We start from the raw sequence: 18012 nt of genomic DNA on the forward strand, positions 1-18012 counted from the left end.
GGGAAGGGCTGCATACGCCGCTTGGGGTAGTCACCCCTGTTTTCGATAAAATGCCAGTCTTTCCGACTCCATGTTACAGCTAAGTCCCTTTGTTTTGTGCCACCGCCTCTCCCTGCTTCACCAAAGTAACTGCCTTCACTGTCGGAGACGGTGAACGCCAGTTTGCTGAGATTCACGAGTGGGGAATGAGTTCTTGCACTGAGGTCCTGCATGCGGGCTTCCCGTTGGGGTATCCGGTTGGCCACTGTGAGAACAGGATGCTGGACTAGATGGGCCCCCTTTGGCCCGGTCTGGCAGGGCTCTTCTTAGCCATGACAGCTGAGAATAGAACCTCCTCACCCAGGAGCAGTCTATCTCTGAATCCCAGTTGCCAGGAATCACAAGAGGGGAGAGTTGCTGTTGCGCTCAAGGCCTGCATCAGGGCTTCTTCCCATTGGGGCATCTGGTCGGCCACTGTGAGAACAGGATGTTGGACTTGATGGGCCCCCTTTGGCCTGATCTAGCTATTGCAGGGCTGTTCTGGTGTTCTTAAACCTGGGACCTTCTGCATGCAGTGCAGGTGCTCTGCCACTGAGCTATGGCGCTTCCCAAATGTATTTGCTTACTAGCCATGATGGCTATGTTCTCCCTCCCCTGTTGGAGACAGTATGCCCCTGAATACTATTTTCCGGGGATCACAAGTGGGGAGAGTTGCTGTTGTGCTCAGGTCCTGCCTGTGGGCTTCCCACGGGGGCATCTGGTTGGCCACTGTGAGGACAGGACTCTGGATGAGATGGGCCTGCTTTGGCCTGATCCAGCCACAAGGCTGTTCTTCTGTCCTTAAAGTACCAAGAAAACAAAATATATACGCAGATTTCGGGGCAAATTAACGTGACGTCTCAATGAGTTCCAAAAGCGGGGGGCTGTCACTGGAAAGGCCCTGTTTCACATGCCCACCAGCCATTTCTCTCTTGTTGGGAGATTGGGAAGCAGAGCATAGCAAGATACCCACTATGGGGCAGGTGGCAGATCTCTAGAGAAATATGATCTGGATGTGGGTCTATAGCTGAATGGGTTGGCGAATGTGAGGCCCCACTGTCCCCATCCCAACAAGAACTGCCCCGTCTTAATCTTCCTTGATCCTTTATTTCACTTTTTAGTGGGAGGGGGTGTTGGTTGCCTCAGCATGCAAATAGATCTGAGGGGCGAATGGTGATTGGTGAAAAGACCTGTGACTCCTCGTGTTATTCTTCCATGCAATTCCTAAGAGGAAGGTGCATTTGAGGAAGGGTGTGTGCACATTCTCATTCTCAAATGCAATGCTACTGATCCCCTAAACAGAGTATATGCATTTAAAGCACTTCATTTCCCCTCAAAGAATCCTGGGAACTGTAGTTTGCCCTACACAGAGCTGCGGTTCCCAGGATTCTTTGGGGGAAATAATGTGCTTTAAATGTATGGTGTGTACACAGTTCCACTCTGTCTGAACTTCCGGACCTTGAGCGGATTGCAAAACTGCAATATAACATTTTTAAAGCATTGGAATTTTTTGTGTGTTTTCCCACGCACGCCCCGGAGACACGATGTTCGCCCTTTGGAACAGCGTTGAGGGAAAAGGGGATCTCCGCGGTGCACAGTGGCAATGCGCTGGGACAGAATTTCCAAGAATGAGACTGGGATGCGGAAAATAGTGCTAACCATCCAGACAGAAAAAGTCAAGAGGACAGAGAGAAAGAGCGCACAGTTGATTGCCAACTCGCCACCTCTCACTCCCATGCGCACTTGAACGTTAAAACAACAAGCTACAATGCCGAGAGTGTATTATTGATGACTCTTGACAACGATTTGTATTTAACCACGTCCAGGAGGGGCCCAGCGAGCCAGCGAGATGCACAATGCCGTCCCCAGACATGTTACTGGCTGCTGTTCACACCGCCTACCCTAGACAGAGTTATGATTCAGACCGCGGAGACAGACCTTAGACGCACACACCATACGACTTTATAGAGAGAGAGTGAAACTGAGGCTTTTTTAAGGGGGTGGGGTGTAAAAAACAAAAAAAACCCAAACCAGCTTCCCTGGAAGATCAGGCCACAAAGCTACAAGGAAATCTTGGCTGATTCCCCAGCAGATGTGCCAGGCAACCTCCTCCTCTCTGTGACCTTCGCTGAGAGCGCCTCTCCCGCTTTGGTGATAAGAGGCAAAACTTTCTTGTGCGCTCTTCTTGTCCTGTTTCTCCCCTGTCGCTTTGACTGCCTCTCTCTGGCGTGGCTCGCCATGAAGATCTGCCTTGTGCTGTTGGGTGTGCTCTGCGCAGCCCGAGGGGACGCTTTTGCAGGTAAGTGCATTTCGGGGAGGGGGGTGGGTGTGCTGTAAACAGCAAGCTGGTTCCCTTTTTCTTCCAGGCATTGATGTTTAAAGCTTAGGACCCCAAGAGCCCCCTCCCCAGAGGGTACTTCCCAAGATCCTCAACACTTAGAATGTGGGCTGTGATGAAGGAGAAAGAGGGCCTCTGAGTACGTGCAGAGTGTGGGACTCAACTGGGTTCCCTGGATTTGTTTAAAACAAGTAGGGTGACTCAACTGGGTTCCCTGTTTAAGGTGAACAAGTATTTGCAGAAGTCAGTCTGTCCAAGTTCAGTGGACCTCAAGTAAAGCATACATTGTCCCAGTCAATTTAATCAACAATCAACCCTTTTAGGGGATTATAGCAGGAGCCTGTTTTTAATCATGCCTAAAGTGATAAGTCAAGGACATAGCTTTATGTTACTGTATTAGTTCTGATTTATTACTGTTCATAGGGTTTGAAAAAGCCTTTTTTTAAAACCATTTTTTTTTAACTAGAAAGGAGCTAGAGTTAGGAGTTTCAGGGAATTTCCTAACGAGTTTTTTTAATGTTTAATTTTCTTTCATGTTTCAGTTATTTAACATTTCTTTTACACGCCCTTCAACAGATCTCAGATGAAAACAGGAACCCTTTAAAAAAAATAAACACACACTAAACACAAGTTGTACTGATTTACTGCTACATTTAAAAAAAAATTCAATAGCCCAGATTTTGCCATCTTGGTGCCCTTCAGCTGTGCTGACTGGGGCTGATGGGAATTGTAGTCCAAAATAGCTGGAAGGCACCAGCTTGGCAAAGGCTGCAATAGCTTCCCCTTCACTCATCTACAAGCAAAGAGGGCATTTCCACCCCACCCCACCCCAAACCTCCCCCCCTCTTCTGGTTTAAAAAGAAGCTGGACCAACACTCTTTTCCTGCAATATCTTATCAAGAATTCAAAATTACACCTCAGCAAGCTTGATGCTGTCTGCTGGTGCCTTGGTGATCCCGCGCATGAATTTCTATGCGTGTGCACTAGAGACTAGATGTGTCTCTCAACACCCAACTCAGAGATTTAACTGTTTTGGTGTGGTTCAGGAAAGCAAAACCATCAACCAACACACACACCCATGCCACAGGAAGTTTTGTCAGCATAATAATAACAGGCAACATAATCTCGGTCTATCAAATGCCTGGGGGGGGTGGAAGGTGCTGAAAAGATGTCAAGGAAGGTGCCAGGTGGGCCTCAATGGGGAGCCACCACTGGAAAGGCCATCTCCCTTGTTGCCATACTCCAAGCCTCCCTCAGAAAAGCAGAGAGCACATTCCCCCTCTCCCCCCCCCCATTCCTTGTGGGTTCATGACTCTCTTACCATATTCTCCTATCAAACATGATCAGTAGTTACAAAAATAAACCTTGGCCACAGCAGTGGGTGAAATAGCTATCTGCACACCCCTCCTGCTCTTAGTGTTCATGCGTGTGATTTTTTTTATATGCATGCACACTAGAGATATGTCCGTCTCTGACAGACAGATTTAAGTGCAAGAGGTTTTGAGGAGACCCTGAAGAATGTTAGTAAGTCTAACACTCAGTGCTAACTTTTTGAAGGTGTCCCCAAATCAGTGCAATTGGTTTTTATTGGATTCCTGCATTGAGCAGGAGGTTGGACTCGATGGCCTTGTAGGCCCCTTCCAACTCTACTATTCTATGATTCCGTGGTGTTCTTAAGGGTATTTTTACTGATCCTTTTTGCTGATTTTATTTTTCTATGGCATGTACCACCTTGATATATTTTTATGAAGTGCAGGTTCTAAATACAAACCTTCCTTTTTCAACAAGCCTTTTAAGTAGAGGACCTTATCCCAGTCTTGCTTCTGTGTTGGAATTGGTTTTTAATATGTTTTTAAAGCTTTTAAAAAAAAAGTTTTAAAAGCTTTTTTTTTAAAGATGTTTTTAAAGCTTTTTTTGGATGTTTTGTTTTAACATGATTTTAAGGATGTTTTATTGTAATATATGTTAAAATCTGTTTTTATGATGTTTTAGAGTGGTTTTAGTGCTTTTGGTTGCTGCCCTGGGCTCCTACTCGGGGGAAGGGTGGGATACAAATCAAATAAAGTAATAAATAAATATGCAAGTAAACAAAGGCCAAGAATAGGTACAAAATGGGGACAGTGACTTTCCAGGTTAAAACAACCAGGTGAAGGGGAGAGTGAGTTACAAGGGCGTGCGTATGCCTTCCGTGTTTCAAAAACGGACCTCCAATGAGATTTTGGCAACAACGCAGATTTATTTCATAGCTTGCGTGGATTGTGTGAATGGATTCATTGGTTTAAAATGCAGGTTAGTAACAAAAAAACAGTCCCAACCTTCACCGTTTGACAGTCTTAAGAAAATAGGCTGCAACCATACTCAGATACTGAGATATATTTTTTTTGCGGCTTAGGAAAGGGGGGGAGTTTTCTCGCATGTGTTTTACCTGCGCAGTCATACTTCCCTGTGGGGGTGGGTGGGCAGGAAACCTTTTCCAGCCCGAGGGGCACATTTCCTTCTGGGCTGTCTTCCGGGGGCCACATGGGCAGTGGTGGGTGGGGCCAGAGGTGAAAGTAGGCGGAGCAATGAATGCCAATTTCACCTTGGTCCAGTAAACTAGTTTCTTCACATGCCTCTCTATCCTCCCTCCGGGCAAGCAGGAGGCACGATCAGAGTTCAAGAGAACACCCCAGCTGGGCAAGAACACTCAAGGAGGGTGTGAAGAGAGGGGGTGTGGCTTGGGCAGAGTCCCAAGGGCCAGTTACAGAGGCCTGATGGGCCACATTGTATGCCTGAGTGATGGAAGAAATAACTGGAATCCTCCTGCGCTATCCCAGGATGCACTACACCAGGCATCAAGGCAGCAAGAGCTGAAGGAACCCCCTAGCTTAGAAACTCCCAAACTGTGGCCTAGTCACCGAGGAGGGAGCCTGCTGCATCTCTGCATGATGTCCTGCTTTGATATCTGTCCGTTCCATCGCCAGCCTCCACTGTTTCTCTGCACCAAGGGCAAGTGGATGGGAAAGGCATGCGGAGTCTTGAAATGGAGGCTCAGGTACCCTGAGCCATTGTACTGCTGTCAAGCGGAGTTTGCCAGCCTCTAGTATTAATTTACAACAGGGAGGAAAAAATCCTCTATCCGCTTTCTCTTCACCGTGCACAATTTACACACCTTTATGGCACACCCCAAGTCGCTATTGTGCGCCTGGCAACCCTGAAGTCTACCCATCCCTTTTTAAACTTCATTTTTTTTTGGGGGGGGGGAGACATTTAGTGAACTGCCACATCCCGCCCACATAATGGGGTTACTCAGTGATGGCGACAGTAGGCAGCAGTCCCACGTTCATTTTAATCCCCCAGAATTCCAATGGGGCTGACATTTTGATTCCCCACAGTGCCCTGAGATGGCATGGCATGGGGGGGGCGTTTTTAACAGGGGGGCTCCCAGACTGGATAGGGATGCTGTTTAAATTCCTCCCCAGTGTTCCAATGCAGAGCATTGTGGGAGATTTAAAGTCAAAGCTTCTTGACCTAGCCACAACAAAAATAGTGTTTTGGGCAGGCTTGTGGTGGGGTTGGCTCTTCTGTGGCGCTGAGGCCTTGGCAGCTGGTCGAGGGTTGATGGCCGTAGCCTGGATTACGATCTGAGCCCCCAAGAGATCTTGTGCAAGTGATGTTGGCGTGTGCTCAGCTAGGACCTGTGCTTTTGAGACACCGCTGATATAATCAGTCAGGACCGGCCCTGCTGTTTGGTCGACTGAGTTAGCTCCCTCAAGCAGCACATTTTGGTGCCATTAAAGGATGGCAGGCTGACAGATGGTTCATTTAACTATAATTTAGAGCTGTCAACCATGGATGAGAGAATATTGAGCCAGAATCTGAAAACCGGCATTTAGGTTAGGCGGGTGGGTGGAGATTTCCGCATTTGGGACATTTAAATAAGGATTCACTTACCTCTCCTTGGGGGGGAAAAAAATCTCATGAGACAGAATCCAAACTCCGAAACCAGGTGCAGTCTTCAAAAGGAGAGGCTTTCTTTGAAGTGGGAGACTTAATCTTTCAACATCTCCCATCTGTGGTGAGCCTCTTTGGGGAGATTGCACAAGACCTCCTCTTTGATGGGAAGGTGGTGAGCCAGACCTGGACTCCAGATGCAACGGTTCTAGAGTTTCAACTCCTCTTGGCTCCGAGACATGCTCTTCTTGTGGTGAAGAGGATTTCCTTTTGGAGATGGTTTTGGGGTGAGGTGTTCATCTCTCTCCCCCCCCCCCAGAGCTTGAAAGATGTTGGGCACATCCACACCATACATTTTAAGCGTGTTCAACGCACCTTTAAAGTAAATGACTTTCCCCAAAGGATCCTGGGAACTGTAGTTTGTTAAGGGTGCTGGGAATGGTAGCTCAGGGGGACATCTATGGTGCGGATCTGCCCAGAGAATGGCTAGATTTTAAAAAAATATTGTGAAATGCTTTAATTAGGGCTTAAGGAGGTGCATCGGAGTTACTGGATCACTGAAGAATAAACTAGATTGATTGTGGCGTGCATTTTAACTAGGACTATCTCACTGTTGCCTAACCATGCAGTCCTGTATGCTTGTTGACTCGGGAGTCCCACCGAATTCAGTGGTGCTTGGGTCCATTTACAAATACACAGGACTGCAGCCTGGAGGCGGTTTGAGGGCTTGTGATTAATGTTATTTGTTTATTTACCAAAATTTATAGACCACTTGATTGCAGAACAAAACCTCTAAGCGATTTACAAAATAAAAACCTGTTAAAATTATCAATAAACAAGTTAAAAACAAGTAATTAAACACATTTTTTAAAAACAACTGGCTACTCAGATTAAAACGTGTCAGTATCAATGTGTCGGGATAGGCTTGCCTGAACAAAAATGTTTTTAGCAGGCGCCGAAAAGAGTACAGTGAAGGCGCTTGCCTGATGTCAATAGGCAGGGAGTTCCAAAGCATAGGGGCTGCCAAACTAAAAGAACGATTTCTTACAAGTGTGGGACGAGTATTATGTAGGACCTGTAACAGCGCCTGTTCGCTATTTCATCAGTGGATGACGCAAAAGGTCATTTCATTTCTTTTCTGTCCCCGTCATTCCTAGTTATAACAAACTAAGAACAAAAACCACAAATGGATTGTAGCTTGTAGGTTCAGAGATGATAAACGGATGCATAATGTACCTGTGGAACTCATTGCCACAAGGTGTTTGTTAAGAACATAAGAAGAGGCTGGTTGCTGGATCCGGCCAAAGGGGGCCCACCTGGTCCAGCCTCCTGGTCTCAAAATGGCCAACCAGATGCCCCAATGGGAAAGCCCGCAAGCAGGACCCGAGCGCAACAGCAACTCTCCCCCCTTGCGATTCCCAGCAACTGGCATTCAGAGTCAGAGCATAGCCATCGTGGCTAGTAGCCATTGAGAGCCTTCCCCTCCTTGATTAATTTGTCAAATCCCTTTTTAAAAGCTAACTGGTTGGTGGTGTCCATTACATCTTTTGAGATCATTGCAACGTTTTCTCCTTTCTGCCCGCTTTTCTTGATCAGATACGCTCACGGTCACTTACAGTTTTGGTACAACCAACGGTAAGCACACACAACACCACCACCAAAGAACCAAACATGAGATAAATATGATGAATGATGGCTTTTAAAAAAAGAAAAATAAAACTCCTGAAGGACAAATTCTCCCTTTGACAGTTAGCTTGGATAAGTTAAGAGAAGCCTACAATTTCAGTCTACCTCTGACTATTAGATGCCGGGGGAATCGATAGCAGTTGTTGCGGCCCTTTACTCTGGCCTACGGATGGAAAGATCTGTCAGTTAGATTTCTCAGTTTCTAATTTTTGCAACCTTAAATTTAGTTCTCCGCATTTCCGAGGCAATTAAAAAAAATTCCTCATGAAAATTCTTCAGCCTGCGCCTCTATCATGTTACCTCTTATTTATTTATCATTTGATTTATATCCCGCCCTTCCAGTGGGAGCCCAAGCTCTTACATCAGCTTCCTCTGTAAACAAATGACGTTACAAGTTACTAGTCCTTACAGCGCTGGAAATAAATAACAGGTTCTGAAGGCCCTGGCAGCCTCCCAGAAATAGCTGGCAGTCCTGGTTGGTTCGGGGTGTCCGACGCTGCATGGGTCAGTCCTACTGAATCTTGAGGACTGTCAGCGATCAAATTAAATAAATAAAATTCAGAGCAATAACAACCATAACCTATTACCCGCCCTTCACCTTGAGTTCCCAGGGTGGGTTGCAACAGCTTAAAATGCAGCATTAAATGCAATTAAGAAAAAATTAAAATCACAGCATCACACACACGCAAGACCTATCCCAGTCTGTGTCTGTTAGAATTGTTTATTACGTTTTTTTAATAATGTTTGAACCCTTTAAAAAAGTTTTTTTTAAAAAATAATGTTTTTAACGCTGTTTTGTTTTAATGTATTTTAAGATCTGTTTTAATGATGTTTTAAAGTGTTTTTAGCGCGTTGTTTGCCGCCCTGGGCTCCTGCTGGGAGGAAGGGCGGGATACAAATTTAATAAATAAATAAATAATAAATAAATAAAATATAGATTACAGTTGGGAGGTTGAAGAACATGCCCTCACTTAGGCTGCTGGAAAAGAGGCCTTCTGCTGAATGTGGCATACACCTCCCTCCCCCCGAGCCAAGTTCCTTGGGGAAAGTTTTGGGGTTTTTTAAAACAAAATCAAAAAAACCGTGGGAGAGTCTGGTACGCCGAGCCGGAAATTGCGGAGGGCTCGCTCGCAAGAAATGAACGATTAGTTCACGAGATTAAGGAACAAACGGCCTTTTGAATTGGCTGCCAGATGGATGGCCGGAGGCTGCCGTCTCGGGTAGCCGTTTTGGGGGGAGAGAGCCGTGCGTCCTGTGGGGAGGTGGCGGTGATGGGGAATGGATCAAAAGTCCCAGACAGGCCTCGCACGACCTACCCGCCAGCCTTCTTGAGCTGCCAGAGCCTCTCAATGTGCTCTGGAAGCTGAACAAAGCTCATCTGTCTGTCGGGCGGATCAGGACGGCCAGTCTCAGTGGGGCTTGCACAGGCCTGGGAGTTCAGGTCAGGGGGGTCAACCCTTGTCAACTTGTTTGGAAGCCCAGGCTCTGGGCAATGAGTTCCTCTCAGGGTCATCCAGAGGCAGCCTCAGGAGAACCACAGTGAGAGCTGCCTTCTACCCGAGGCAGACCCCTAGCTCAATATTGTTGACACTGGCTGGCAGCAGCTCTTTGGGGTTTCAGGCAGCCCTACCTGGAGATGCTGCCGGGAATTGAACCTGGGATCTGCTGCCTACAAAAAGAAGATGCTTTATCACTGAGATGCAATCCTTAGTCACATCCGCACAGTTCTTTTGTAAAAATGTAAATGTACTGCCTTCAAGTCGATTCCGACTTATGACGACCCAATGAATAGGGCTTTCATGAGGCTGAGAGGCCCAAGGTCACCCAGTGAGCTTCATGGCTATGTGGGGATTCAAACCCGGGTCTCCCAGGTTGTAGTCCAACACCTTAACCGCTACGCCACACTGGCTCTTTTAAAGCACATTTAATGCGCGTGACTTTCCCCCCAAAAGCCCTGAGGGTAGCAATGGAAAGAACTGTCCGTGTCGGTTATCTCAGTTTCTCGATCTTGAATTCAGTTCTCCACATTTCCGCCCCAGTTTACTGTTGATTTATTTTTTTAAAAAAAAATCCTCATGAAATGCGTCAGGATTTTTGTACGCTGTTTTTTGACAAATGTACACATTTCAGCATGGCGTTCTCTCCCAAACTCAATATAATGCATTTCTGTATGTTCTGTTCACTTTCCCCTAATATATGCATTTTTGTAAATGCTGGTTGGAGAACTGTGCCACAGAATTTGGATAAGGGCGCTCTTCAAAGGATGGCTGCGTTTTCAGTTCCCATATTGTTTCGGAAAATGCCAGTTTGATAGATTCGACTTCAGATGAGAACTGAGTCTCATTTCTCTCCCACCCCTCTCTGGGAATTGTAGTTTGTTAAGAGTGGTGGGCATTGTAGCTCTGTGAGGGATAAACTACAATTTCCGTGACTCTTTGGTGGAAGCCAGGTGCTTTTCATAGAATCATAGAATAGTAGAGTTGGAAGGGGCCTATAAGGCCATCAAGTCCAACTCCCTGCTCAATGCAGGAATTTTAAATGTAAGGTGTGGATATGAATATGAGAATCTAGTCCTCATGGTTCTAACTAAGGAATGTAAAAAGTTGCCTTACATTGAGTCTCAGACCCTTGGTCTCACTAGCTGAGGATTGTCTGCAATAACCAGCAACGACTTTCCAGGCGTTCAGACAGGAGCCTTTTCCGCAGTGGTTTCTAGATAACGAACCTCAGGTCTCCATGCATGCAAAACAGGTGTGCTACCACTAAGTTTACCCTTCCGCTAAGAATCAAATAAGATTCCAGTCCTCATGGGTCTGAATGAAGCGTTGATTTAAATAGGAAGCTGTTTTGTAGGTCCTGTCTGCTGTCTGAGGAGCTCTGCAGGGTCAGCTCAAAAACTCTGCCTAGATTCCCACAGTGGCCAACCAGGTGTCTCTGAGAAGTCCGTCCCCCCCAACAACTGGCATTCAGTGGTAGACTTCTCCTGAAAATGGAAGCTCTGTGTGAAACTAGCTACCTAATAGGCATTGGCGGACCCCTCCTGCATGTGCAATCCTTTTCTTTCTTTTTTTAAAAGCCACCTAAGCTTAACAGCCATCGCATCTTGTGGCGGTGAGTTCCATTAACCGTCCGCAGTTCTCACAGGTCTCCCTTCCTCCCAATAGGCGGGATCTGCTGGCTGCAGCAAGGGCGGGATGCCAAATGCACCATGATCGTCCGGACCGGCGTGACTTGGGAGGAATGCTGTGCCAACGGCAGCACGGACATGGCCTGGTCAAACGCCTCTCACCCAGACAACAAGATCAGCCTTATGAGGATCCTGGGACTTGTGACCTGCCACCCTTGCAAAGGTAGGCTTTAGGCATCCGTGAAACGCGGGACTCCTGTCCCCCGTACTAATGCAGGAGCAGCTGGTGGAGATTGGAACTGGCAGGGCGGAAAGCAGGGAGCCCGACAGGAGGCGGAGCCAGAGCTAATGAGAGGCGGAGCCTGAACCAATTCTGTTTTTGTTTCCCTCCTTTTCTCTGATGAGTTGCACAAGCGGCAGCCCTGAGACTCATGAGGAGGAAGTGGACAGGCACGGCCACCCCCTCGACTGGTTGTAAGAACAGGTTCAGGAGAGGGTCACACTAGGGTTATTTATTTATTTATTAAATTTATATCCCGCCCTTCCTCCCAGAAGGAGCCCAGGGCGGCAAACAAAAACACTAAGAGCACTTTAAAACATCTTAAAAACACATTAAAAAAATCTTTTTTAAAAAAGGTTTAAAAACATCTTTAAGAAGCAATTCCAATGCAGACACAGACTGGGATGAGGTCTCTACTTAAAAGGTTTGTTGAAAGAGGAAGGTCTTCAATAGCAGACTGGGATAACGTCTCTGCTTAAAAGGCTTGTTGAACGAGGAAGGTCTTCAATAGCAGACTGGGATAAGCTCTACTTAAAAGGCTTGTTGAAAGAGGAAGGTCTTCAATAGCAGACTGGGATAAGGTCTCTGCTTAAAAGGCTTGTTGAAAGAGGAAGGTCTTCAGGAGGCACCGAAAAGATAACAAAGATGGCGTCTGTCTAATATTTAAGGGGAGGGAATTCCAAAATGTCTGTACCGCCACACTAAAGGTCTGTTTCATATGTTGTGTGGAACAGACCTCCTGATAAGATGGTATCTGCAGGAGGCCCTTGCCTGCAGAGCGCAGTGATCGACTGGGGATATAAAGGGTAAGACGGTTTTTCAGGTATCCTAATCCCAAGCTGTATAGGGCTTTGTACACCAAAACTAGAACCTTGAACTTGATCAGGAGATTGGAAACAAAGACGTATGAGGAGAGATTTAAAAAGATTGAAGGGAGATTTGATAGCACTCTTCAAGCCCTTGAAAGTTGTCACACAGGGGAGAGCCAAGATCTCTTCTCGATCATCAAAGAGTGTAGGACACGGAATAATGGGTTGAACTTGCCGGAAGCCAGATTTCGGCTGAACATCAGGAAAAATTTCCTAACTGTTAAGAGTGGTACGACAGTGGCACCAATGACCTAGAGAGGTGGTGGACTCTCCAGCCCTGGAGGCCTTCAAAAGGCAGCTGGACAGCCACCTGTCCGGGAGCTTTATGTTGGATTCCTGCACTGGGCTGAGGGTTGGACTAGATGGCCTTATAGGCCCCTTGCAACTCTATGATTCTAGGATTCTAAGAAGGCAGGCCGGTGGAGGGCAGACTGAAGTGGGTGGGCCCTGATGGACCAGCCTCCGTTGTAGCAATGCACTATCATAAAGCAAGAGTACATATCCGTACCGTGTGACAACGGGTGCGAAACTGCCTTCATTTTCTTTTTATTAGAAGCCCGAAGCAACCAGCACCAGGTGAAAAACAGTCACTGTAGGGGAGATGGAGACTGATCCAGAATGGTTTTCCTCCTCCAGTCCTGAAACTGCCTGCATTTATAATTGTGTTTTGGAATGTTTTAAACTGTTTTTTAGTATGTTTTTCTTCTTTTCTTGTCAAATTGATTTGTTTGTTTGCCGTCCTTTGGGAGGAAGGGTGGGATATAAATTCAATTAATGACAGTGATAATAATTTACGAGGAGAAGTCTATATCTCAGTCACTGCAGACCAGGGACCGTGCCCTCTAATTCTGAACGCCTCTCGCTTCCCTGGCTGGAAGAGAGGGAGTGTGCAAGTGTGTGTAGAAACTAGGCTGCAGGACAAAGGCAAAATTTGCAGTAATTGTTTCACCCACTTATGCCTCTGCATAAGTGGGTGAACTGTGGCCCCCAGAAGCTTGCTCAGAAGGGAATGCGGCCCACCGTCTGAAGAAAGGGCTCCCCTTCCCTGCTCCAGGGGAAGAGAGTAGAAGGTGTTCCAGACAGAGGCTAGAGTCTTTTGAACAGCTTTTGCAAATGGGTTATTTATAGGCAGATTTGGCAAAGATCTGCTGAGTCGCACGCTATTTAGCCAGGATGAATTCAGTGGAACCTCTGTGTTCAGAGGCAGTCTACCTCTCAGTCCCAGGCTCTGAGGACAAACGATTCAGAGTGGCTGAAGTCCCTCGTACTCCCCCTGTGGGCATCCCCAAACCTATTTGCCTGGCTAGGAACGCGGGAAGCTGCCTTTGCCTGAGCCAGACCCTTCTAGGTCCATCCAGCTCAGTATTGTCTACACTGACTGGCAGTGCCTCGCCAGGGGCTTCAGGCAGGAGTCTCTCTCCCAGCCCATCGAGGATTGAACCTCAGGCCTTCTGCATGCAAGGCAGGTGGTCTACCCACTGGGCTGTGGCTACTGTCACATGCAAAAACATAAAACGCCCGTGTACGCGCTCTTTGCCGGCTGACTTTCTCCCTGACAGCCAGAAAGGGGCCACCCATGCCTACTCCGCTTCAGGGAAATGAGTTTCGTGCACCCCAACCCACCACCTCCCTAAACTCAGCCAGACAGCTTTTGCCCCAGGCTGACCCAGCGACATAAAGCACGCATCTGTCTCCGTCTGCCCCTCCTTCCCTGGAAGCCAAAGGGGGTTCCCTCCCTTCCCCACCCCACCCCACCCCAGACAGATCCTCTTGTTGCCGGCTCGTTTCCATGTCACGGAAGCCCGAGGCGAAACAGGGACGCCTATTGTGCGAGGAAGGCTGGCCGTGGGATCTCTCAGAAAGCACGGCTTGCCTCCTTCCTGCAAATATGACTTTGGCCCTTTGCGTACATGCTTGCTCAGACACATCATTGCTGCTGTGCCCGCGTGTCCTCCCTCAATTGAGTGCCTCCGGCTGTGCAATTAAGCCCCTTCATAGATCCACACACGCCGCTGTTTGCTGTCTTTGGTGGTTAGCCCTGCATAAATCCTTCCTTTGTTCCTCCTTCCGCAGAGACCTGTGAAGGTGTGGATTGCGGGCCGGGGAAAGTCTGCAAAATGAGATACGGGCGCCCGCATTGCATATGCGCTCCGGATTGCTCCAACTTCTCCCGCATGCTTCAGGTGTGTGGCTCGGATGGCTTCACCTACCGAAACGAATGTGAGCTTCTAACGGCCAAGTGTCGAGGGCACCCGGACCTGGAAGTGATGTACCAAGGCCGATGTAAAAGTAAGCAGGAACACACCCACGCACCTGGCATATCTCCAAAAGTTGGTAACCAAAAATACAGCCGTGCTAGAAGCTATGGTTTGTTCAACAAACGACAAGTTGTCCCACAGACGATCAAGCCAATCGTGCTTTGTTTCAGCAAACCTTGGTGGATTTTCCTAGCCACCCTTGCTTCTGTGCCTCTATAGTTTGGCGAGTGTCTGGGCAGAATGACCAAACAAACCATGGTTAAAGTGTGGTTATTGGGCTCAGACAGACTGTTATAGTTAAAGCGAGCTTGGCTTTGTCAGCAGGCAGCCAACCATGGTTTTGCATCAGCGGCTGCAGCTCGGGAAGAAACTGTGGTTCCTTCTGCTGGGCTGGGTCACACAGACCACACTTTGGCGGAACAAACCATGGCTTGGGGTTACGTGTGAATCAGGTTAGTATCTACTCGACAGCCTATCCTGTAGCTTATCCTCACAACGACTCTGCGAGGTAGGCTAGGCCAGGGCTTCCCAAATTGGGGTTCGTGGACCACCAGCGGTCCACAAGCTTCCCTCAGGTGATCCGCAGTGTGTCCGCATTAAACAGTCACACTGATTTTTAATTGCATTTCTGTGGCTTCTTTCATTCCTTATGTTGTACTTTTATCGTGCTGCTGTTCTGTGGACTGCAAAGGGTAATACAATAAAAGACAACATAAGAAATAAGAGATGCAATCAAGATACAGTTGGGAAAAAAACATACAGCCCCTAGCACAATGGCCATGAAGTGGTCCGCCAAGACCCTCAGCAGTTTTCAAGTGGTCCGTGGGGAAAATGGGAACTGGGAGTCAGCGACTGGCCCAAGCTCATCTTGGTGGAGCAGGGGTTCGAACCCTCACTCCCAGGTACCTAGTGCAGCACCTTAACCCCCCACCCCCAAACACACTGCCTCACTGACGGGGCATCTGTTCCTCACCCCAAGTTTCAGCTGATCTTGGGTCTTCCTTTTTTGGGGGGGGTGTTGCTCCTCCAGAATCGTGTTCCAGCGTTGTCTGCCCGGGAACCCACACGTGTGTTGTGGACCAGACCGCGAGTGCCCACTGTGTGATGTGCAGAGCCACCCCATGTCCGGAGCCCACCGCTGTAGACCACGCCATCTGCGGGAACAACAACATCACTTACCCTTCCACCTGCCACCTCCGGCGGGCCACCTGCTTCCTGGGGAGGTCCATCGGGGTCCGGCATTATGGAAGCTGTGCAGGTACGTTTTGCCTGGGCAGAGTTAGGGACGCCTCGCTCAGTGGCCAGGGCTGCTGCTTTGCATGTGCAAGGCTCTGGGTTCAAGCCACGAAGGCATTGCCAGGCACGGCTGGGAGAGATTCTGTTTTGATCACACACGTAGTTGCACCAGAGCTCTTTACCTGCTGCGTTTTACTGATGTTTACAAGCATCACACTGGAAATGTGCTGGGTTTGACCTGGGGGGCCTTCTGCCATGGAGTGCCAGTCCTTCCCTAACAATAAAGCAAGATTCTAGTCCTCGTAGTCATAAATAAAGGGCTGAATTAAATAGAATTGTAGGAAGTCAGACCCTTGGGTGCATCTAGATCAGTATTGCCCATGCTGACTGGGAACTTGGGAGCTTCCACATGCAAGTCAGATGCTCTAACCACTGAGCTGCAACCCTTCCCCTGCATATACGCTGATGACGTCTTATGTGTTAATGAATCATAGCGTTGACTCTTCCCCCTCCTCTTCCATTTTCCCTTAGCCCTGAACAAATACCAATACCCCCTGGATGCAGACGAAGCTGAAGAAAACTACATCTAAGCCTGCTTCTGTTGCTTGCCAAACTCCCTACATGCTGGGGCATTATCTGTAAGAATGTACAGACTGCATATTTCTGATATTTATTAAGAACCAAAAGAAAGAAACCTTATTTATATATAATAGACAGAGATGTTGGTCGATGCCACCTAGATCTGTCCGTCCCAGGTTTTTCCAAAGCCCTCAGCTGCAGAATTTTCCTCCAAAAGTGCGGAGCAGATCTACTCCCCGGGAGCAAGGGGGAAGCCACGCTCGCAGTTCTTGAGGTCTTGCAGCTTAGCATAAATCAACAGAGGGAATTCGGCCCCTACAACCAGGGCAACCTCTCTGGATCTTTGGAAGGCCCTCAGCCTCTGAATGCATTTACTTGTCCACTCTCTGTCTGACTAGCTTCCCGCCACCTTTCTTGCCCCCGGGCTCTGCGTTTCAACCTTTTCCCTCCACTCTTTACCTTCTGTTTGCCACCGTGCATCCATGTTACCTCCCTTCCGCTTTTTCCACTTCCCTTCTGGGGCGTCAGCCCTCATCCTCCCTCCCTGCCAAGCCCCTACCCGCCCTTCTAAAAGCACGCAGCCCCTCCTGCCAGTATGCCTGTGCGAGGGATTTCTCCTCTCAGCCAAGCCAACCTTTCAGCCCGCTCACTGAAGCTGCACTGTTGGTTAAGATTCCATTGCTGACGTTTCCCACGCACCAGTTACAATACTCTCAAATATCCCATGACATCACAGAGATTCAGCAAATAGACATGGATACGGGATGGGGGGTGGGAAATGAGATCTGCTGTTGTCACCCAGACAATTTCCAGTTTTTAGCCTGTTTTAATATACATATAAATAATTTAAATTCACTGCTTAGGTCACTGAGTGCCTTGTAAGCTCTTTCTTCAACATGTTTTTTTTTATTGTTTCTCCTCTGACTACGTTTTAAAAAGCGTATTTTCTATGTTTCGTATGCTTGTGTATGCTCTTTTTACACCTTTTAGTTGTCAGGTAGGGCTAATTATTTTTTATTAATAATTATTACATCAATATTCCACCTTTCCTCCAAGGAGTTCCACGGGCGTTGTTCCTGCCGGGATTATATCTTCTTAACAATCCCGTTGAGTTTTAAGATTAGCAGAGAGGGTCATTCACTTAGGCACGGGGGAAGAAATTTCATTCAGTCCTCGTTCAAATTTCATTCAGTCCTGATTGCCGCCCTGGGCTCCTACTGGGAGAAAGGGCGGGATATAAATCTAACAAATAAATAATAATAATAATAATTCAAAGCTGAATCTATGAAATTCACACTTTCCAAAATGAGAATTGAAAGGCAGCAATCCGTCGAAATCCGCTCTTCTCCAAATTTTGCAATGTCGTGGGCCAACCGCACCATATTTACACAAATGCATATATTAGAGGAAAGGGTGCATAAAATGAATTGTTATATGCCTTCCAAGTCCATTACGACTTAGGAATCTATAAAAATGAATACCTGAGTGAAAATAACATGCAACTATGTATGTTGCAAACCGGTGCAAACACCCCTGTGATAAAACAATCTGTTTTTAAGATGTTTGCAAAGATGTTTTTGTTTTTAAGATTTTTTTTTAGAAGAAATTTATAGTGTTTTATCACTTCTTGTTTGCCACCCTGGGCTCCCTTTGGGAGGAAGGGCGGGATATAAGTTTAATAAATAAAT

The 18012-nt window shown here is 47.4% G+C and overlaps 1 protein-coding gene across 1 annotated transcript; it reads left to right on the forward strand.

The window, feature by feature from the left end:
* Positions 1 to 1838: 1838 nt before the first annotated feature.
* Positions 1839 to 18012, forward strand: FSTL3 (follistatin like 3). Its single transcript, XM_061600870.1, has 5 exons — positions 1839 to 2317; positions 11140 to 11325; positions 14325 to 14540; positions 15540 to 15767; positions 16277 to 18012. Exons 1-5 carry the CDS (start codon positions 2257 to 2259, stop codon positions 16333 to 16335), a joined length of 750 nt encoding a protein of 249 aa, XP_061456854.1. The 5' UTR covers positions 1839 to 2256; the 3' UTR covers positions 16336 to 18012.

The sequence above is a fragment of the Rhineura floridana genome, chromosome 18 (assembly GCF_030035675.1).
Source record: "Rhineura floridana isolate rRhiFlo1 chromosome 18, rRhiFlo1.hap2, whole genome shotgun sequence".
Lineage (NCBI taxonomy): Eukaryota > Metazoa > Chordata > Lepidosauria > Squamata > Rhineuridae > Rhineura > Rhineura floridana.